The 20,598-nt window shown below is 37.8% G+C and overlaps 1 protein-coding gene across 2 annotated transcripts in view; it reads left to right on the top strand.

The window, feature by feature from the left end:
* PARD3B (par-3 family cell polarity regulator beta) overlaps nucleotides 1-20,598 on the top strand; it is a 429,894-nt gene that overhangs the window by 237,073 nt on the left and 172,223 nt on the right. For both annotated transcript variants that reach the window (XM_069860945.1, XM_069860946.1), the window contains 2 exons: nucleotides 1,041-1,156; nucleotides 13,512-13,556. In XM_069860945.1, the coding sequence (XP_069717046.1) occupies nucleotides 1,041-1,156; nucleotides 13,512-13,556 (161 nt within the window). The remainder of the gene's footprint in view (nucleotides 1-1,040; nucleotides 1,157-13,511; nucleotides 13,557-20,598) is intronic.

Here is a 20,598-nt window from a genome sequence, read left to right as displayed (position 1 = left end):
ACTCTGCATTAAATTCTTAACAGCAATTGTTTCCTAGGATCTGCTCCTAGTTTTTTAACAAGCTCGGAGCAAAAACATCCTCTTATAATGATATATTAAAATTATGATGAACTTACAGGCTCTTTCTCCCACGCTGATGTTTTTCCAGTGTTGTATTGGTTTTCCTTGTGGAACGTAAGGTTTGTTGAAATTGAGTTGCTATGTCAAATCACACTGATTTCATTGAAATCACATTTCAGCAAAAGAACTCTAGAAAGCATTTTAACACAGTGAGACCAAACCTTTTGACTAAAGAGTTTTGCAATAAATGTATTTAATTTTGTAATTGCTTTTTGGCTTTAGAGTATTTAAAAAAAAATTAAAATTTTGTTTCTAATTGTAAAGAAACAGGGAAGATTTCAGATGCATTGCAGTGAGGTGTTTTGACTCCTCATGGGTGAAAACTACTCTGAGTTTCACTCAGGGGAAATTTGAAAGCTTCAGATATTTGCCTAACTTGAAGCAAAATAACTACAGAACAAAACAAAAAGACCGAGCCATGATACTTTGGAATTCTTCAGTGTGTTATGGCACCCTCCACAAGACCTCCAGTCCTCTGCAGGAGTGGTTCAAGGCTGTAAAACAGCTTTGTAGTAGCAGATGAAGAAGAATTGAGCCAGGCACATCGGCAGTACTCTTCCAACTTTCTGTAGCATGTTATTTGGAAAGCAGTTGTGAAACTGAACCAGCAAAATGGGAGAAAAAAAACACAGGTGCTAGTATGTTCTTCTTTTCTTCTGCTAAATAAAATATGAATTGTGTAAAAGCAATTATCACTAAGAATTCACATTTGCATCCATGATGAAAAACGAGTGACTGGAGGTGTTAAGTCTCACAAAAGAAAGTTGAGAATCAATAACTGATTTTAAAATGCATAGCTGCAAGCAACTGAAGGGAGAAACCCATGTATGTTGTGCATGCTTTAATTAGCTCACTGGTGTTTTGAGCTGGTGCCTAAATATTTTACATGTCTTTTTTGGTTTGTTTTTTTTTAACTGCAGCCCCATCATAAATTCAGCAGTGCATTTAACAGATCAGCACATCAACTTCAGATCTTTGACACCAGCCAAGCAGTCTGAATCAATTAATCTGAAAGCCTCGAAAAGCATGGATCTGGGTAAGATGGGGTGGGGTGACATTTCTTAGCCTCAGCCCATCTGCACCATCTCTTTTTCTTGCTTTTGTTTCTTAAACACAAACATCAGGGAGTAAGTTCTGCAGAGGAACTGCAGCGATGGGGACAATGGTCTGGCTCCTGTAGCATCTAATTGCAAGTACCCTTTTTACTGAAGCTGAAGAAAGGCTTGGATTTTTTTTTTTTCCTAAAGGCCACTCTATCCATTGTATTGAAATCTTAGCTGCAGAAAAGAGGGAGCTTTTGTCAAAATGAACAGAAAGAATTGCTGTACAGGTTATATATTTCTAAAAAATGTAGCAAAACAGCAATAACAAAAGTCATTTTCTTATAGAATATAAATGATTGCAAAAATACACTGGACAAAGGCTAACTTTCCTAAGACAAGTTATATATTTCTTCATTGACAATGACAAACACAAGCAATCAAAGTGTTGCAGAAGATCTTTATAAATGCTTGAAGAGTGCTAAGGTTATGGTCCTCTACCCATCAATGCTGTGCAGAAAATCTTGCAGGGTGGGTGAAGCAGAAGGTAAATGGTCTTTTCAGTACTAGGAAAGCATTTGCGGGTGGAAGATTGAAGGGTTATTGCAGTTGAAAATTGAGTCATGTTTTAATGAGAGTTCAAGGAAAAATTCTCAAAGTTCTTAAGCCTCAAAGAACACTAAGTAAGCTTTTCTCTTTCCTTTTAAGTCTTCTTTTTGTCACCCCTTCTTTATTATTTTCAAATTCAGGTGTTGACAGAGTAATTTTGATACCTACCCTTAGGATGTCCTTAATCATAAATTTGTGTGATTTGTTGGATCAGATTTTGTATGCCATTAATAGAAAATAGCCAATTAATTTCACATATAGTTTCAAGATAGCTTTTTGTTGGTTGCAGCATCTGGACCCTGTTTGGATGCCACATGCCCACCAAAGCTCCTCTGTAACTCCTCTCCTCAGCTGGGCAAAGGAGAGAAATTATAATGAAAGGTTTGTGGGTCAAGATAAGGATGAGGGCAGGGAGATCACTCACCAGTTGCCATCGCGGGGAAAACAGACTCAACTTGGGAAAAAATAGTTCAATTTATTACCAATCCACTCAGAATAGGATAATGCAAATAAGACCAAATCTCGAAACGCCTTCCTCCCACCACTCCCTTCTTCCTGGATTCAACTTCACTCCTGAATTCATTTCCTTCTCACACTCCAGCATCACAGTGGTACGGAGAATAGGCATTGTGGTCAGTTCATGCCACATTGTCTCTGATTCTCCTTCCTCCTCAGGGGGAGGATTGCTCACACTCTTCTCCTGCTCCAGTGTGGGTCTCTCCCATAGGGAACAGTCCTTCATGGAGCTGCCAATGTGTTGCCCCAGGGGCTGCAGTTCTGCATGAACTGCTCCTGCATGAGTCCCTTCCCCAGGGTCCAGTCCTTCAGGAACAGACTGCTCCAGCCTGGCCCCGCCATGGGGTCAGAAGTCCTGCCAGCAAACCTATTCCAGCATGGGCTCCTCTCTTCACAAGTCCACAGGCCCTGCCAGGAGCCCGCTCCATCATGGACTTCCTGTGGGGTCACAGCCTCCTTCGGGTATCCATCTGCTCTGCCGTGGGGTCCTCCACAGGTTGCAGGTGTATATCTGCTCTGTCACAGAGCTTCGTGGGCTGCAGAGGGACAGCCTCCGTCACCATGGTCTTCCCCATGGGCTGCAGGGGAATCTCTGCTCCAGCACCTGCAACATGACCTCCCCTTCCTTCTTCACCAACCTTGGTGCCTGCAGAGTTGTTTCTCTCACGTATTCTCATTCCTTTCTCTGCTGCTGTTGTGCACATTTTTTGCCCTTCTTGACTATGTGATCACAGAGGTGCTACCACTGTCGCTCAAGGGATCAGCTTTGGCCAGCAGCAGGTGGGCGCTGGAGCCCCACGGCCTTGGCTCTGTCAGAGTTAGGGGAAGCTTCTAGCAGCTTCTCACAGAAGCCACCCCTGCCATCCCCTGCTACCAAAGCCTTGACATGCAAACCCAATATAGTGGTGCTGATTTTTTTCTTCCTGAAATGCTGTACATTGGTCTTTGGTTTTCATATTGTTGACTTTTATTGTCATCTTAATGCAATATTTTAATGTAACCTAAAATGTGTGTACTCCTCTAATGGAGCGTAAGGGAAGTCAAGTAGTTATTAATGCATGATAAGAGTGGATAAAAAGCCATTTAGGGGCGTTCTTAAGGCAAAATTTTAAAGCTGCTGCATGACCAGACCAGAAATTAATCCTTTTGCAGTTCAGTTCTACCATTTTGACATATAGGTATTCTTTTTTCAAGAACAGAAGTACTCCTCAACAGAGGAATGTGTTTGCAGGCTTGAGTCAAAACTTATATTGCATGGAGTCTACTAGAAAACCTTTTAGAAAGGTTTACTTACTTTAGAAAGGTTACTTCCCACCGAAGTCACTAGAAAGGATGCGTACAGGCAGGAATATAAATATAAAATTATGTGCTTGAGAGCATATTCAGAACTACCAGGTAATTTGTATTTCATTTTGCCCTGGTCTGTATTCATTTATATTGACAGATTCCAATCTGTGTAAACAGTCTGTACTTAACACCCAGAAACAATGTTTTGGTAATGTATGAGTCACTAAATCGTTGTGGTTAAAAAATAAAATAAAATCATGTGCAAAAAATAAAATAAAAATTAGATATGAAGATGTTTTTAAGATATTTAAAATTGTTGCTCGTACAAGGTAGCTGTTTTCACATGCCCCTTTTGCTGTGAAGGTGAAAAACAAAGGTGATAATCAGTCTGATTGGAGGCAATAATGTTTTATCTTTCTCATGTATCGTGATATGAAGGTAAACCTGTTTACCTGAGATAGTTATTTAAAGAACTGGAGGGACTATGACAGAACTGCACTCATCTTGTGTTTTTATATAACAAAAGACAAAGTAAAATTGCTTGCACATAGCTCGGCAAATAAAGAAGCTGAGGAAGATGAAAGCTAGGACCTTTTGCAGTTATTCTCTAGCAGTGAAGTACCATATTTGACTTTCCACCTTTTGAAAGATCTTAAACAGAAATTTCTGTCTGGAAGGGTAAAACGAGAAGAAACAAGAAAATCTTAAGTGAAGTAACTGCAGTATAGAATGCTTCTAATGCAAATAAAATCCCAGTCATTTGATATATAAAACTGTGTTTCCAAATTGAGCATTCATACAGTGCACACTCCAAAATGGATTTTTGGGGAAGGAAGTTTATTTCCTGTTTATTTTTATATTTTGCTTGTTACTTAACTGCAATCATGACCCATAGTGACTTCCCATCCCAACATGCAGCTGTGTTGATTTCAGTACCTTGTTTGCTGCGAAAACAATGGGTTATATTGCTGTGTTCATCACACAGACCCACAGCTGAGCTTGTGAGGAAGATTTATTCAGCATCACAGAGGAACTAGGCAACAGACTTAGGGGACACCTTCTCTGTTACCATCTGAAAATGGTTGTATAACTACTGTGCCCTCTTTTTCCTGTAGTCATGAACGCTGCCGTTTACTACTTTTATTTTGTTCTCAAGTTCTGCCAATTCCTTCCAAAATAAACCTAACATGATGAACAGAATAATCACAGAATTGGAGTCCAGAAGGATTGCTCTGAGACTTTAAAATGGGACCTAGATGCAGTTTCTTTCCTTTTAAACTAAGTTGTCTCTGAATCAGGTGTTTCCACAGATTTGGGAAGACATAACAGGCTTTTCGGATTATAAGATCCAGAAATCGCCTGTGTCTCTGTACCAGAATAATGTCATAAACTCAGTAGACAACAGAATTGGTGTAGTACAGGGCATGAATATGAAATCTGTGTTGCCATTCACTTATGAAACATTCCACTTTACTTTGAAATGCATATAATGCATCCATTGCCTAATTATAAGATTACAAAGGCATGGATTACACAATGGCATCACCATCAGAAGGATCATCAAAGGCAAAACCCAGAAAATTTTAAACACAAGAGACGCAAGAATCCCAATATGTCTACAGATTGTGAACCTTCTGAGGAAACAGTAAATTCATTAAATTGGGGAACTAATGAAATTGTATAGTAAGGGTTTTTCTGGCTTTGAAGAGAATTGATATATACACAAAAAGTAAATCTTAAGTGAAGACTAATCTTTAATTACATAGTTTCACAGTGAAACCCATATAACATTGATTTTTTTTTTCACTTTTATATATTTTAGGCCCAGAAACCTTTTGAGTGCTTAATCTGTCCTCCAATTGTATATATTTAGAAAATAATAATTATAATAACTATAAATTAATGTACACAGGGAATAATATCCGCAAATAAGGCTGAATGATCAGAAAATGTTCAGCGCTGCCAACATGTTGTGTCAGTTTGTCATTGTCGCTCTGCAGAGTAAATCTAACAATGATAGGATCTTGGCACTGGCAGAAAAAGCTGTGGGTTACTTGCCAGAGGTCAGATATGGTTTAGTTTGTTGACTCTTGGTGTAGTTCTGTGTTCTTGATTGCACAGCTGGACAGGAGCAGAGGCTGTAAACCACTGCCACTGAGTTGTTTATGGGGGGCTCTATGCTGTACTCTATGTGCTGTGAGTCATATGATCAGACACCGATCTTAACTGCTAAATTCATGAGTAGCGTGAATCCAAAACCAGCAGTGTCTGGAGTTGCCGTAATTGAAGAACTCCAGTTTTTTTGTTAACTGGTGTTGACAAAAGAGCACAGCCACTCCTTTTCCTCTACTGGTCCTGGCACCTGACACATCCACTCAGTTGCAGAAATTTTTTTGTTATAGATGACAGTGTTTGAATGAGTTGGCAAAGAAAAGAGTCTCCTTGTGCTGTGGTTTCAATAATATGTGCAGGGCCAACTGAATCTGACTTAGACTGCATGCCAGGTTTGCACTTGTGCTTGTAGCATAGAAAATGGCTTCCACACAAGTCATTGGAGAGATGATTTTTCTGGTCCTCTAACCTTTCTAGACACACATATTTTTTTTCCATACATTACCACACTTGTCTAGAGAAAAATTTCTGTGTATAAATTCCTTAGAATCCATTTTCAGTAGTGGCTTTTTCTTTTTTGACTGTATTAAAAAGGTAATTTTTGTGGAAAATAAATGACAGTCTGTTTTTTTTTTTTTTAATGTTGCACTGGAAGGTGAAAATCTATGCTCTAAGAAGAAGAAGGGAAAGAAGGTGTTTTATTATTTATGTCCGACACCCTTATTTTCCATAAATCTTTATGCACAGGAGTGATTTAGGCTATGCATAAATGTAGTGTAAAAACTACAGCCATGGGAATTATATTCAAACACATGAAAGTGTGGCTTGTTTTAACCTGAAGCAACATGAAATTGAATCATGTGAGTATATAGCAGTTTTGGTTTGTATCAATTCAGGCAAAGTACTGTGTAGTTTTATATTTGAGGATGTTGGTATAATAATCCATGACCACTATCCCAAGGTACTGCTCAACTCCCTGTTCCTTTGCCCGTAGATTTTAACTGATCAGGCACTACAGCCTGAAGAAATAGAAATGTGCTTTACTTGATTTTAAATGTGAATGAAATATTGTTTGCTAAAGCATCATTAGACATACTCTGAGTCCCTTAACCTTGGGGCCTCTTTATTAAAGATATTGGCCAACTTTTATGTGTTTAGGAATAATTAGGAAATGAATATGCAGGGTATGGAGTATTTTGCAAGGAAGTCAATATTTAACTAAATGCTAACTTCTTTGTTACTGAAGGAGTACATTCGATTACAGTTCTGTAATTACAGAAAAAACACCTCAAAATGAAAAAAAAACAATTTTTCACATGTGAAAAATGCAGTCAAGGTGCTACTAGCTATTAGCTACTTCATGGTTTGCTCTGAACCAGATTATTCCAAATGTAATTTTGGATGTTGAAATAAATATCTCGCAACCAAATTAGGATCAGGCAGAGCTAATGGAGATTACTCTTCAATTTAAACTGTTTTGATTCAGATACAATTAAAAAAATATGTTTTGGGAGGTCCCTAGTGAGAGTTAGGGTATTAGTGGGACAAAAAGTGGTTTCGTATTTTAAAATTGCTATTTTGTTAACTGCGTTGTATGTATGGAATATATTTGTCAGGCCACTTTGGGTTGAAACCAACTTCAGAACTGCATTTAGGAGCCATTTAAGTTCATTACGGCATTAATGAGGATGTGGAGAAGAAGATGGCTCTGAATTCTAACAGACTTCTCAGTGTTACAGGCTTATAACAGTAATTTAACAAATCATCTCTTGAAGAGAAAGACTTTCAAGAACAAAAATGTCATGGGTTTGGGAAAAAGTACTTCTTATGGCTGTGATTGTCATTGGGGTCAAGGGTCAAGATGGATTTTAAAATTACTCTAGCTTATGTCATGAGTAACTTTCTAGTATTGTCCTATTAGATGTACATTTTCTGAGGCCATTCTGCAGAATTAGAAATGAACACAATGTAGCTTTCTTAGTTTAAATGACTTTCAAATTTCTATTTGTAGGATCTTTAAGTAGGGAATGAAACAAAATCATTTATTAAGTGATGGGGTAACGTGAATTGAATTGAAATGAGACTGAAATTAGGTTTATTCTGTGTGAACAGCAAGCCTTTTAACAAGGCCAGTTCTGTTACTCAATTTTGCACCAAATCCGCGTTGCTGCAGTTGAGGGGAAGGTGAGCTGTGATGCAAAGGCAGAAGTGGGTAGGGGGGAAGAGCAACATTTTGGACTGGTTTTGTAGACGTGTTCTGAGATTCAAGGAAGGTTCCTGTGGTGCAGAGTGGGAGCGTCTTACAAACTGTGATGGTGACAGAGCCGAGACAGTGGTAGCACATGATTGAGGTAGTAGTTTCTTACACTGCTTTAGTGCAAGTTTGAAGTGAGTTGGTCTGTTAATGCACTTAGATTATTAAAGTATTACATGGAGGAAATAGCAATTAAGTTAATGTATAGTTACTGTGAGAAAGAAAGTACAGATGATAATGAAGTAACTTTTAAGTACACTTTATTGTAAATCTGTTCCTTATGCTTTGTCTTAGATCTGCTCCCTATCAATGTTTTAAAGCAGTGAATGGCAGATTAGATTAGGAACTTGTGGTTTAACCCCAGGAGTCTGGAAGAAGTGTTAATGACATGCGGGAGATGTGTAGCGGGGGAGTTGGATCAGTTTTAGCCTGGTACAGTTTTTTTGGAACCAAAGGTGAGAGAGGATTAAAGAAGACTGAAAGTGTAAAAGAAGCCGTGATGGCCTCAATTAGCAGTGTAACCTTCAAGAGTTAGTAGTTGTTGTGCTACTCGAAAAAAGTGAAAGAATTTTTATCACTGGCTGGGAAATTGTAAACAATGTTATTTTCTGCCAGGAGAAAACCTTCCATTTAAAGGTAAATGTATCCAGAAGACAGCATCAACTGCATTGATGGTTCTTCAACAGCAAGTAGTAGCAATAGTAAATGCAAGCCTAGGCATTTTCATTCTTGTGTGCTGACACACAAGATGTGTCCCTTGGGGATCTTCTCTGAATACAACTGAGGTATTAAATCAGTTCTAACAAAATTGTTCTGAAAAATCTAATTAGAGAAAACCTTGTATGGTGAGAAAGAGAGTCCCGAATGTTGGTCTAGATGTGATTTATTCCTGTCTTCGAATGTGCTGAACAGGGCATCTCGAATGTTGTGCTAGATGCCATTTTGGAAAAGGTTTACGTTTTTTGCTGCATGAGTATAATTTATCCTTAGCCCTTGTGCAAGCTTTTTTCCTAGTCTCACTGCTTTTTAACACTGAAGTAAACAGAAATCTGTCAGGGACTCGTAATCCTTCAAGAACAAAGTGGCTGACCAGGTGACCCCAGAACAGGAGAGAAGGGGCCCTTCTGTTACGTTTCACTGTTGCTGGAGCGGGGAGGGGGGAATTACTGAAGCAAAATATTTTAAGACAGTGCATGTTTACCCTTCCTAATAGACACAATTGTATTGTTCCTGTATATTTAAATATAAAAGCCTGAGGTCTTCATACGCAGTACTACAAGTCAAACCTAGAATAGCAAGCAGTCTTTGCTAAGTGATAGTTGTGAGCCAGCATTTGACGCCATTTCTCTGAGTGATTTATGCTGCTCCTAGATGGGGAAACACTTTGCCAAGAAAATAAAAATGGCAGGAGAATTATGTCATTGGCTCTATCATTGACTAAAATTAATTGATGATGCAGTACTTTATTATGATGAAAGGGCTGAGTGAGGATACAGTTCATCAGAAAAAAACAGTGAGCAGTTTGTAGCTTTGCTTGCTTTGCTTTATTTTCAAGTGTCTATACCATAGGAACTGATGGATTCTAAAAAGCACAGAGGTATAATTTGTGTGTGTGGTTTCGTAATACAGTCCTTGTTATTTAATATATAATAAATTTTATATTAGGCTTCCTATAGACTAATAAATGTATCAGGAAATTTGTTTTGAAGGACTTCTTTTTGATGTTTCAGTCTCTTCTTAGTTTTTCTCATTAATTGTAATCTTAATCCTTGTTTGCTTCTTTTCTGAATGCAGAACTGCAGCTGGTCTTCAAAGGTACGTGTCAGTTTGTCCAGCAGAAATGCAAGTGACTTTCACATGTTTAGAGGTTTTTCAATAGTCTTATTTAGTGTGCAAAACTGATCCCAGAAAAGAGGCACCAAGTTGAGTGGTACTACCCTGTATCTTGTGAACAGTAGTAAGCCCTTGTTTTGGGAAAAAATGTTATAATGGTGCCATGATTGAACTGGGCAAAAGGAGGGAAATTAGTTATCACAATTGGCAGCTGCATTGATTTTTGCTTCTCTAAACCACAGTTGACCTTTAAGTAAACCTGGACTATATTTTGACACAAACTTTGAGGCAGCACATAAGGCTTGTTGTCTACTAATCCATTAAAAATCGTGCAATTCAAATAAAACGATCCCCTTGGTTATCTTGAGTAGACTACACAAATGGCGATGAAAAGATTATGTGGAAGGACATGGATGCATTGGTGGGTGCTTTGCTGTTGCTGAACAATACTACTTATTTTCTTAAAGCGAAACAGCACTCCAGAGATTTTTACCGTAGGAAATCCTAATGCATCTGATTATTTATGGTATAGACAGTTGGGGTTTTTCCCATTTGTTGTATGCTATCAGCTGGAAAGATTTGTTTGTATTGGTAATAATCCATCTTTCAGAATTGTGTTCTTGCTAGTACCCCAGATGTCCGTGCTTTTATTAAATAGCTTTAGAACTTCTGTCACTCTTATCTTAGCAATTATTTTGAGTACTGACAGCAACTATGCACTTGGCCTGTGTGGTGAAAATGCAGTTCCTCAATTGCAGATGCTGCTTTAAAAGAGGTAGTGTAAAAAGAGTTTTACACTGAGTAACATTAAAAACTTCATGAACATAATGTCCCTTGGAATTCCAGGCACATTTCAAAATGTGAAATAGTCCCTTATTTTAGAAGTTAAGGAGAAGTTTTGTCTCAATTGTTACCGCATTTACTCCCTTGCACTGATCCTTCCCAGACTTTTGAGTTTTGTGTTTACAGTCCCCGGATTAGGTAGTTTCATTTTTTAAAATGTTTTGCATTTAAGAATTCTAGCTCAAGAATATATAGTGCTTCTAGGGTGGTCATAAAAACAGTTACCATTGATATGTTGTTAGAAATGTTTTCCTGATGTATTCCAGTCTGGCACTGCATGTTCCCAAATCTGATGCTTTTGAGCTCAAGTTTTTCAAAGTTAAATGCCATGTCATTACTTTTTGATGTTGCAGTATAAAAATAATCAGATTTTTTTTTTTTTACTTGAGTTTTAAGAGCAGACAGTATATTTTTCCCCATTTGAAATCTTTATTGGGCTTTCCTGCAAAGATAGGCCAACACTGGTAGAATCTTAGAAAAGAAATTTCCATTTAGCTATTGTTTTTTTTCCAAAAGCCAAGAAAGATAGCCAGAGAAGTACTACATTTGTCACAAATGAATCATTGCATGAATTTTTAACATCATGCAGACTACTGTTTTCGACTGCTGTTTTGTGGAACAGGACATCTTATATACACTTCCTAAATAAAATCTTCAGTTACAAAGTCTTCGACTTTGGTATACAAAGTATTTATCTCCTGTTAGCCTTTGCCTTCTTTTCTGCCCCAACCAGATTCTTTTATCCAACAGCCTTGCCTGTGCCACGCCTGTTCAGTCTAATGAAAGATGGCCAGCCTAGAAATCACTACCTAAGCATAATAACCCATGAAATGAAAATTACCCCATGGAGGGGCACACATATTTTGCTCAAACTTCGATATAAAACTTTAATTTTTGCATTTCCCCATTTTGGTGTATATGCTTAAACTCATAATGCAAACCTTGTATTCTGGTAAGATTATTTTTCATTTTCTAATCATTTTATTCTTCCTTTTTTCCCTCCAGTATTAAAATCTAATTTTTGTGTGTGAAGCTGGTGTGTAACGTATGATTAAGTTAAATGGATTTATCCTTTTAATAATTTAAAACTTAGTTTCAGGCAAACCAAGTCATCAGCATAGTTTTTAAAAATTGCTGTGAACCTTGGTATCTATTTTTTTAAAGCTTGTATGTACTATAACATAACCTGCTGCAAGTAATTATCATGTATTACAGTGGTTGCCATTAGTGATTGCAATAATTAAGGTTGCAAATCAGTTTCCCTTGTTTTCATACAGTCATAACTTGTCAAAACACTAACCTTTGGGACTAAAGTTTTCAAGGGTTGTTGTTTCTTAGAGGTAAATTTGGGGGGAGGGAGAAGGAAAAGAAGTCTGAACTATCCTTATAGCAAATACAAGCCTGGTCATTTTGTGTAATATGATCAAACTGCATAGCAAGGAGCTTAAATAGTTGCCATTTCTAGGGACTAGAAAAAACTACAAGAAAGGTTAAAGGAAAAGGAATACAGAACTGCCCTGAATTTTGGTTGCACTTCTAATTTTCAGTAGCCTCTCTGCTCTCTTATTTTGCAGCGTCTTTTGCATAACATTTCAAACAGCAGTATTTCAAAACATATTTCAAACAGCATTTCAAACAGCCTCACAGTAAAACTCTACACTATGTCAATTTGACTTGATAAACAGATGACAATCAGACTACAAATGTGGAGAAGAGATACAGTGGTCAGTTGTGGATTCATGACTCTGGCTGTGAATCCCAGTCCTGGATCTGTTGCTGATTCCCTACAAGAGAAGTGAAGAAAGAATATAAGAAAGCAATTACTGTGATTCTTTTCCCAGTAGTAGCTCCCAGGTGTCAACACTGCACTGCTCTTTCTTGGGTTGAAAACAGCACATTCCTGTTTCATTGCAGATAACGCTGTATGTAAACTTTTTGTGGTGACCACTATGCAAAGCTTCTGTAAATGCCCATTTATAGTATTTTTGGTATGACTTGACAGTTTATTTTATCATATAAAGAGATCACATTTTAAGGCATAATATAAGGGAGTACTTGGGCTGGCAGGGTTGAAGGATAAGCTTTCAACCCTAACATTCATTTCCTGTACTTGTTTTATCATCCCTAACATTACATTAGCACCATTTCTTTGCATAGAATTCATTTTAAGAAATGGTGATTGGTTCTTCCTCTCAGCCCTCTGGGAGAGTGTTTTAATTAGTTTCTCGAGATATATGATAATAGACTGAAGGAAAGTTACTGAAGAAAAAGTACAATTTTTGTTACGTTCAGAATTTGCTCCTCCACTAGTTTGTCTGCAAACTGTTGCTATTGTAAGCGTCTTTCTTCATAAGTTGATATGCCATACTAGAAAGGAATGGTTTACAGATGAAACAAAATATACCATAACACAGAAAAAAGCATAAGGCTTTTAAATGATCAGGTTTTGGGAGACCTTATTGTCTGCAGAGGGTCGTGTGAGTCAGTGAAATGTCTTTCAGATGGGAAGATTTCCACATCTGGATTCTTTTTGCCAGTTGAGCTCTTTGATCTGAAAATGTTACAAGTCTCCTATGCCCTGTAATTTGTCTGGCAAGATGAGTTATTTACAAATGCAATTGCTCTTCTGACAACTCAGTTTTCAGTGTGTAAATGCTGAGGTCCTGATCTGTAACCCACAAGGATGGCTGGTAGTCCTTTTATTGGTTTCAGCGGGCTTTGATTCAGATCTTTGGACATTGAAGCTCTCCAGGTGGATTAGGTAAAAAAAGGCTTTTTACAAACTATTATTATTTAAAGATTTAAGGTGCTGTGTATCTGAAATAGTATGACAGTGTTTGCAAGGCTCGTGAATTTAAATAAGTTTCTGATCTTTGTCTTTTCTTTTATTCCTCCAGTGGCAGATGAAAGCAAAGTTGGTTTGTTGGCTGGACACAAATCGGGTAAGCTGTTCTCTTATTTTGCAGGAAAGTCATCAACTTCAAAGTAGTCTGAGAAGTAAATGAAATGAGCTTACAGAAACTACAGTGACTAAAAGAATTTCAAATTAAGGCATTACTTTATGTGCACTGACTCCAAGTTGTACAGTGATGAATTAGGGACTGTTCTTTGCCAGGCACTGATGTAGCCAAGTCATTTGCAGGAAGAGCTGTAACTTTTTTTTTCAGTGCAGGTGCTGTAAACTGAAGAAAGCGCCTTCTAAGTAGGGGCAAATGCAGAGTGTCTTGTGGAAACTTAAACGATGTACATTTTGAGAAATAGAAATATTTTTTGTTCTTTTTTCTTGCTCCAAGTTCCACTTCCATTACCAGGAATATTGAAGATAACAATAAAAATTTCTGCAGGATGCTTTTCTTTCCATTGTGCTTGTGCAGTAGAAACAATTTATGATTTCTTAAGCTTTTCAGGCCATAGTAAGAAAAAAAAAAATTAGTCCATGCTATTGTCATTGCTGTACCTGCTTATTTAATAAGTTCCACAAACCACACCATGGCACTGTACAACTTGCAGTTCTTGTATTATAAGAACTTTGAAGGAAATGTCACGTAAGATTGTAATTTTTCACAAGCTGTATATAAGCTGATGTAAGAAACCTTAAACTTTCTAGAAAACTGAAGTTAGTCAGCAATCTCTTCTGATGTTATAAAACACTTAAGTTTCAGGCTTCCCCTTTGTGGTGTGATTGCATTTTTCCATTTCTTTGATAAAACTAAAAATCTGGATTCATGTAAAGGAAGGTCAGCTATGAGATTCTGGATTGTTTATGATATTCCTTGTCTATGCAACTGGTTGTCCTATAGTTCTCAGGTGTGGATTTCCTTTATCTGAAGACCTTTTCCTGAACTTAGACAAATTATTTTTAAATTTTTCTGGCATCTTTCTCAAGTCTGTGAACTTCTTGGATCTTTCTGAATCAAGGAGCAATTCATCTGTCTTGTAATATTATCACTCATGAGGAGAAAAAAAATTCTTTCAACTTTTTGTTTTGGGAATGTGAGACCTTCAAAGAAATTATCTTGTCAATTTGAAGAAAACTAGGGGTGTTGCCCTTGAGGTTTTTTTCTTGTGCGGAAAAATTACTATGAACATTGCAACATCATGCAATTTTCCAAAGATCAGTGGAATTCAGTGCTGTCAAAGAATATTAGAAGGTAACCTGGTGAGACCATAACTCTTTGGCAATCTGTTATTACTGGTACATTAAGCTTTATAGTATCACTTTTAGCAGCATTTGATTTTTGTTCTGCACACTTCTCAAGATTCTTAAAAACTATGGCTTTGAAAATTTTTCTGTTTGAAGACTCCTGCAAATTTTTTTATGAAAATGTGAAGCCATGCTTATTGAACTTCGTCTTGTTTGCCTTACTTATCTTTCATAGACCTCTTGCGTGCACTTGACATCTTTTTTCCCTAGACTAAAACCGGTGGTCAACAGCTCATGTAAGGAATAGATACAACCTCTGGAACCTTTGTTCTTTTTTTTCCTCTTCAGAATAAAAGAAGCTACCTAACTTCTGAGAAGGCTGGAGGGTAAATTACTTTTCTTGATTCTGTCCACTTTAAATACTGTTCAATTACTGTTGAAAAATGTTTTTCCCCTCTCTGTTCCATTTTCTAACTGTTCATAAAAAGAATCAAGCAGCAGTTTCAGTTTTCCCATCATTTCATTCAAATATTTATTTCAAAGGTTAGTTCAAGAACACAGTGTTCTTTTTCTCTGGTCCCTTTTTACTGTATGCTTTTTGGTATTATATACCATATACAGGTCTTGCTGGGATTCAGTCACATCACAGAACTCTTAATGCTGTTCATTTTGCTGCCTTCCTATAGGTACCGTTTTTAAGAACATGCTAAGGGAGACATTGCAATTTCTTGTGCTGGGAGCAAAACACTTATTTTCTCATTACAGAATGAACAGTTTCCATCCTATTCCAGACTTCAGGAAATTAAACATATTTCTCTACAGAATTAATTATCACCTACTAACAATCAATGCAATTATCCCTTCTCTCCTTCAACATGACTTCTATGAAATGCACAGTTGAGTAATTCTCTCTTGGGAAATATCCTTTCTATTCCTTCTGGGCTGGTGGTGCTTCTAGCATTTAGTCTCAGCTTTTGGTATAGCTCTTGTATTCCTTTGCACGTTCCATGTTACTGAGCAGCAGCAGTAGTTAGGAGTGAGTATGTATTTCAAAAAGTGTTTGTCACAATTCTGGAAGACCAAGGCATTAGAAGGATCTGTAGCTGTAGCCCCATCTTTCTGTCTTCTTATATATTGCACCCACAAACAGCAGTTCTGCTGTTGTGGATTTAGATATGGTTTGGTTTTTTTTCCTTAAAAAGTAGTTTTGATTTTTCAAGTGTGTTTGAATGCATCCTGAGCACATAAGCGTATTTGTGTCCGTACTTCACCCTCACCAAATTACATCTGTGAGTTTTGGTTCTCATGGCTGGCTTGTCTTTCACCCAGTGGTGTTTACAGATGTTCTTAGTGTCACAAATGTTTTCCGCAATACCATTGGCACTGGAGTACTGTGTTGGTGCAGCCTGCTCGGCCTTTTCTGGAAAACACCAGAGTTCAGAGTATGTGTGTGAGGCATCTTCTCCGAATCCTCTGAGCTTCCTTTGTGCTCAGAAACGGTGCATCTGCATTCTCTAAACTAAATTCCAGCCACGAGAATGAGAAGCAGACAAGTGATGTCTCTATCATAAAGTAGAGAAGATCCCTGAAAATTCACAAAGATGAAAAATCTGCAAACTTGAGCTCAATTTTTCACTATTTCTCAGTTTTTTAGAAAAGTAATTCCAGGAAGGCTAGGAGGATAGCCTTTATAAGGAAGGGCAAGATTGTTCCTCATAAAATATAACCTGATTTATATCAAATACTGAAATTGAGTACTGAATTCTTTGCAGCTATTTTTATTTTATTCTGAAATTCTTTTTTTGTGTGTTCTGATTTACTGCTTAGAACACTTTTAGTATGTATTGACTGTCTGCTGAAGTATCTGCTGACACAGCTCTTTCAGATGATGCAGTGCTGGAGAAAAGCTGATGAGTCTTTCTTTATGAGCTCTGACATATTAATTAGCAAAATGGGCAAAAAAAAACTTTCCTATTTTTATTTTAATGTCACTAGACTATGCTTTTGGCTGCAGTTATGTTTCGAGACATTTTTGAGACAAGATGAGGTGAAGATCTTATTTTCTTGCTGGCTGCTACGTGAGGAACATGTGACTGGGCTGTGCATTAGTACTGGCAAAATTAAATGATGTGCAGGGGTAGCCCTGTTACCGAGCTGAATTTCAGTTAGTGTTATATGGCAAGAGGTAGAGTTAGGACCTGAGCCGGAAAAGGCCCATTAGGATAGATTGAAGGATGCTTCTGGTCAGGTTCTGCCCCTTATCGTTAATTTTGCTGACAGTGTGGTTAGCAGGTTACTGTTCTGGTGTTCTGGGAAAGAAGTCTTGAATAGGCATGCGTACGGCTAAATCCTGCAAGGTCAGGCCTTCATAGAATCACCAGGTTGGAAAAGACCCACCAGATCATCGAGTCCAACCATTCAATGAGGTTTGAGTGCCAACACATGTGGTAGACCTCCAGTCTGTACTACTTTGATTATAGGTAGCTGAATTATGGTTAAACTGGGATTCAGATTGGGACTGGAGATAGTTTGGAATAAGATAGGTTAAAAGTCTTAGTTTTTCTATGCATTTGTTAACTCCAGGATGTATTCTGCATTGAATGCGTTTTCCTGAGGTTTCATTAGGGCTAGAATGAGGATTAAGATTATGGTTTAGGACACAAGTGTTTGAAAAGATAGGCTTATTGATAGATTTTATATGATCCTGTGGAATAGGGTATGGAAAGTGCAACAGATTAAGTTTCATCATTACCTTCAGGAAAGGCTCTCCAGCCTGTTGTGAAAGCCATGGTTGCATTGGTAGGTGACATTAAATTTGTAATATGCTAAGGTTACATCTGTGTAAGTGTAATCAAAATGTCCTCTTTGGGTTTAAAGTTGCGGGGCACAGGATGATCCCCATCTAAGCTCTAGGCATCAGGTTGCTGCTGGTGCCTGCTTTATCCAGACTCCTGAACCATTTCTAGGAAGCGTTTGTGAAAGCAGAAGAGCTCTTACAACATTTTTTGTAGTGTAGATGATTACATTTCAGTAAGCTCAAGAGTGCCCAGTCACTGCAGACTTTGCAAATACAAACATAATCTGTGACTTTTAAGAGCTCCAGCTTAATTTTTTGCAGACACAAAGTAGGGTCTGGTGCAGGGACAAAATAGGGTCTGGTGCAGGCCGAATCCACTTTATTAAAGCTTGTTCTGGTAAAAGTATGGGTCATGGCTAGACTAAACTTGCTGCAATTTAAGTTCAGACTTGGAAGAACAAATAAAAGTGAAGAATTTCATATTTTTTTTAACTGGAGGAACTGTGCAAAGGCTGAGCTCTCGGAACAGCAAGAAAATCCTGCGGTTTATGCATGTCTAAGTCACAAAAGGCTTGTCTTTAATCAAGGATATTGTTAAGGGTTAATAGTGGAGTTAGGAAGGACTACAGAAGGCTTTAGTGGAGCTGGTAGACTTGCTTGAGACCAGGGCCATTGTAGCAAGTGTGACTTCTGTTTTCCTTTTGATTGGCAGGTAACACAATTATGTCAAAGAGGTGCATATGGAAGTGTTGTTCTCTCTTCATGCCAGATCTCATAATTTTATTAAAGAAGCCTTCTCACTACTGTTTATGTCATTAAAGCTGAGCGTTTCAAAGAGGACATTTGGTTTAGTACTGAGTTCGTAAGGGTTTATATAGTAACTAGATCCACAGCAGAAAAGACTCATGTAAATGGCTGAGCTGCCTGGTGTATGCAAGTGAAGTGCCTGTCCAAACAAGAACCTTGCCACTATCTAACTGAAAGCATGTGGCATATAGAATCTGACACTTGTCTGCATCTGTGAGAGAAGACGTAAGTTGATTTTAGCTAATTTTATTTCTGTTTGATAATAAGAGTGTAATACTTGGCTGTGTCAATCATTCTTGCAAGTGTGAAGAGGGATTGCCTGTCTTGCAGACTGCGGTACACCTTAGCGGTACGAAGGTAGCCTAACCTGACCTGGACGTCTTGGCTTCTGGAGGCAAGCAAACCGTGGCAGCACTGGAAGCTGTGCAATATGGTTTTCCCTTAGTTCAGCCAGTGTAGTGCTTGGTGTTATTTCTGTTTGACTGGCACAGACCCAAATACAAGTCTTTCTATGACACTTCAGCACACCATATTAGCCATAGCCCATGCCTCTGAGCTTTGAATCATTAAGCAATGGTTAAAGTTTCGTGCTTTAGTGCTGGGAATATTTTTGCAAGATTTTCGTTCTTTTACTGTTACCTTCGCTTTGGGCATTTTTCCCTGAGTGGTTCTTTTCTAATGGTGGTATCATCATCATCATCATCAACTTTAATTATGATTCTCTAAGGAAGATGCACCTTCAACCAAATTGTTGTCATCTGGGAATCTTTATGAACTCATGCAGCCAAGACACAAAACATAAGTTTCCTTTTTCCTGCAGAGCACTTGTGGGAGTTAATGTTTTCTTCTGTCTTATAAGGTCTAAAGTCAAAGATGTTACATCGAATCTATTAAATTATTGGGGTTTACAATGATTTCTAGCCCAGAAGCTGTAATGCCTACTGTTTGTCTTTTCTTATCTTCAAACACAGCTCGTCTAGTGAAACGATACATTAACTTACTTAGCACTGTAAGCCAGTATGGCTTTACTACCCTTTTGTTAGTGGACTTCATTTTTTAAGGTTGGGTTTCTTTTTTTAATATGTGTAATGGTTTCCATGTTGTGGATTGTTCTAACAATCTGTGTTGCTTAGAGTTAGGAGTGGCAGAGCAGCTTGTTTAACACTGCATAGTTGAACAAGAACCAAAACTATGCTGTGACCAAGCCTGTGGGACAGGACAGTGCAATATTGAACGGCTGGGCTGCAGAATTTTTTCTTAATGTTCAAAGTCTGAAGTCTGTAGGAATAAATCCTGAGCCTCTGGCTTTCATAAGCTGACTCTTAAGAATTAGATTTGAGAAAAATGCTCTTTTAATTTCATCTAGTATTTAGAGTGCTAAATATACAGTATGAATGTTTAGTTGGAAAAACTTTCATTTGTCTGTTGGAACTTCATGGATTTTAGCCTGTCAGAGATAGGAGAGTGTATTGAAACAAGATGAAAACAAAACTAGTTCTGATTTTTTTTTTTTAACAAGAGAAGCTCAAACTAGACATTCCAGATACTGATTACTTTAAAAGGCTATTAAAAATGAGGCTGATGCAGCAATCTCTCTCTTCCCACCCTTACCCTCCTCCCTCCACTATCAAACTGTATCTGTTTCTGCATGAGAAGCTTGATTTTTCACTGACTCAGGAAATGGAGGGCTGGACACTTATCAGCTCATGTGCTTCAAACAATTATTATAAATTAACAGAACTTGCTGTGTCGTTTTATTTGAGTGAAAATCAGACTGTTGGTCAAAATCTCTTCTGAATGCCAGGCTCGTAGTCCCTTTCGTCTGCCAGGCCTATGTAGCTGATAAACAGCTCTCACGGATAACCTAGTTAGTTCTCCTCTATGGAGGGAAGAAGTTCTCATTTTTCCACTGAGAATAATGTTATGCACTCAGTAACTCACCAGCTGTATCTATTTCTTTGGCAGCTTTTTTTTTCTTCTTGTTTTTAGAGACTTTATTAGCTGTGTGATGATGATTGTTGTGACCCTTTTTTGTTAGGTCTTGAGAAAGTCATCTGTTGATAAAAATCCCTCACTCGAAGGTGCAGTTTGATGTTATGATGTTGATCCTAAAAGCTTGCTGCTGCTGAAAAAGGCAACCTTGGTCACCACACCTCCTATCCGCAGCTGCCCGCTTCCCTTTACTTCTTTTATTCCAGTCCCACAGCTTACCAGGTATTATAGTTGAGAAAGCTAA

This window comes from Phaenicophaeus curvirostris, chromosome 7 (assembly GCF_032191515.1).
Source record: "Phaenicophaeus curvirostris isolate KB17595 chromosome 7, BPBGC_Pcur_1.0, whole genome shotgun sequence".
NCBI lineage: Eukaryota > Metazoa > Chordata > Aves > Cuculiformes > Cuculidae > Phaenicophaeus > Phaenicophaeus curvirostris.
The sequence above is the reverse complement of the archived record's forward strand: the minus strand, read 5'-3'. Positions and strand labels throughout refer to the sequence as shown.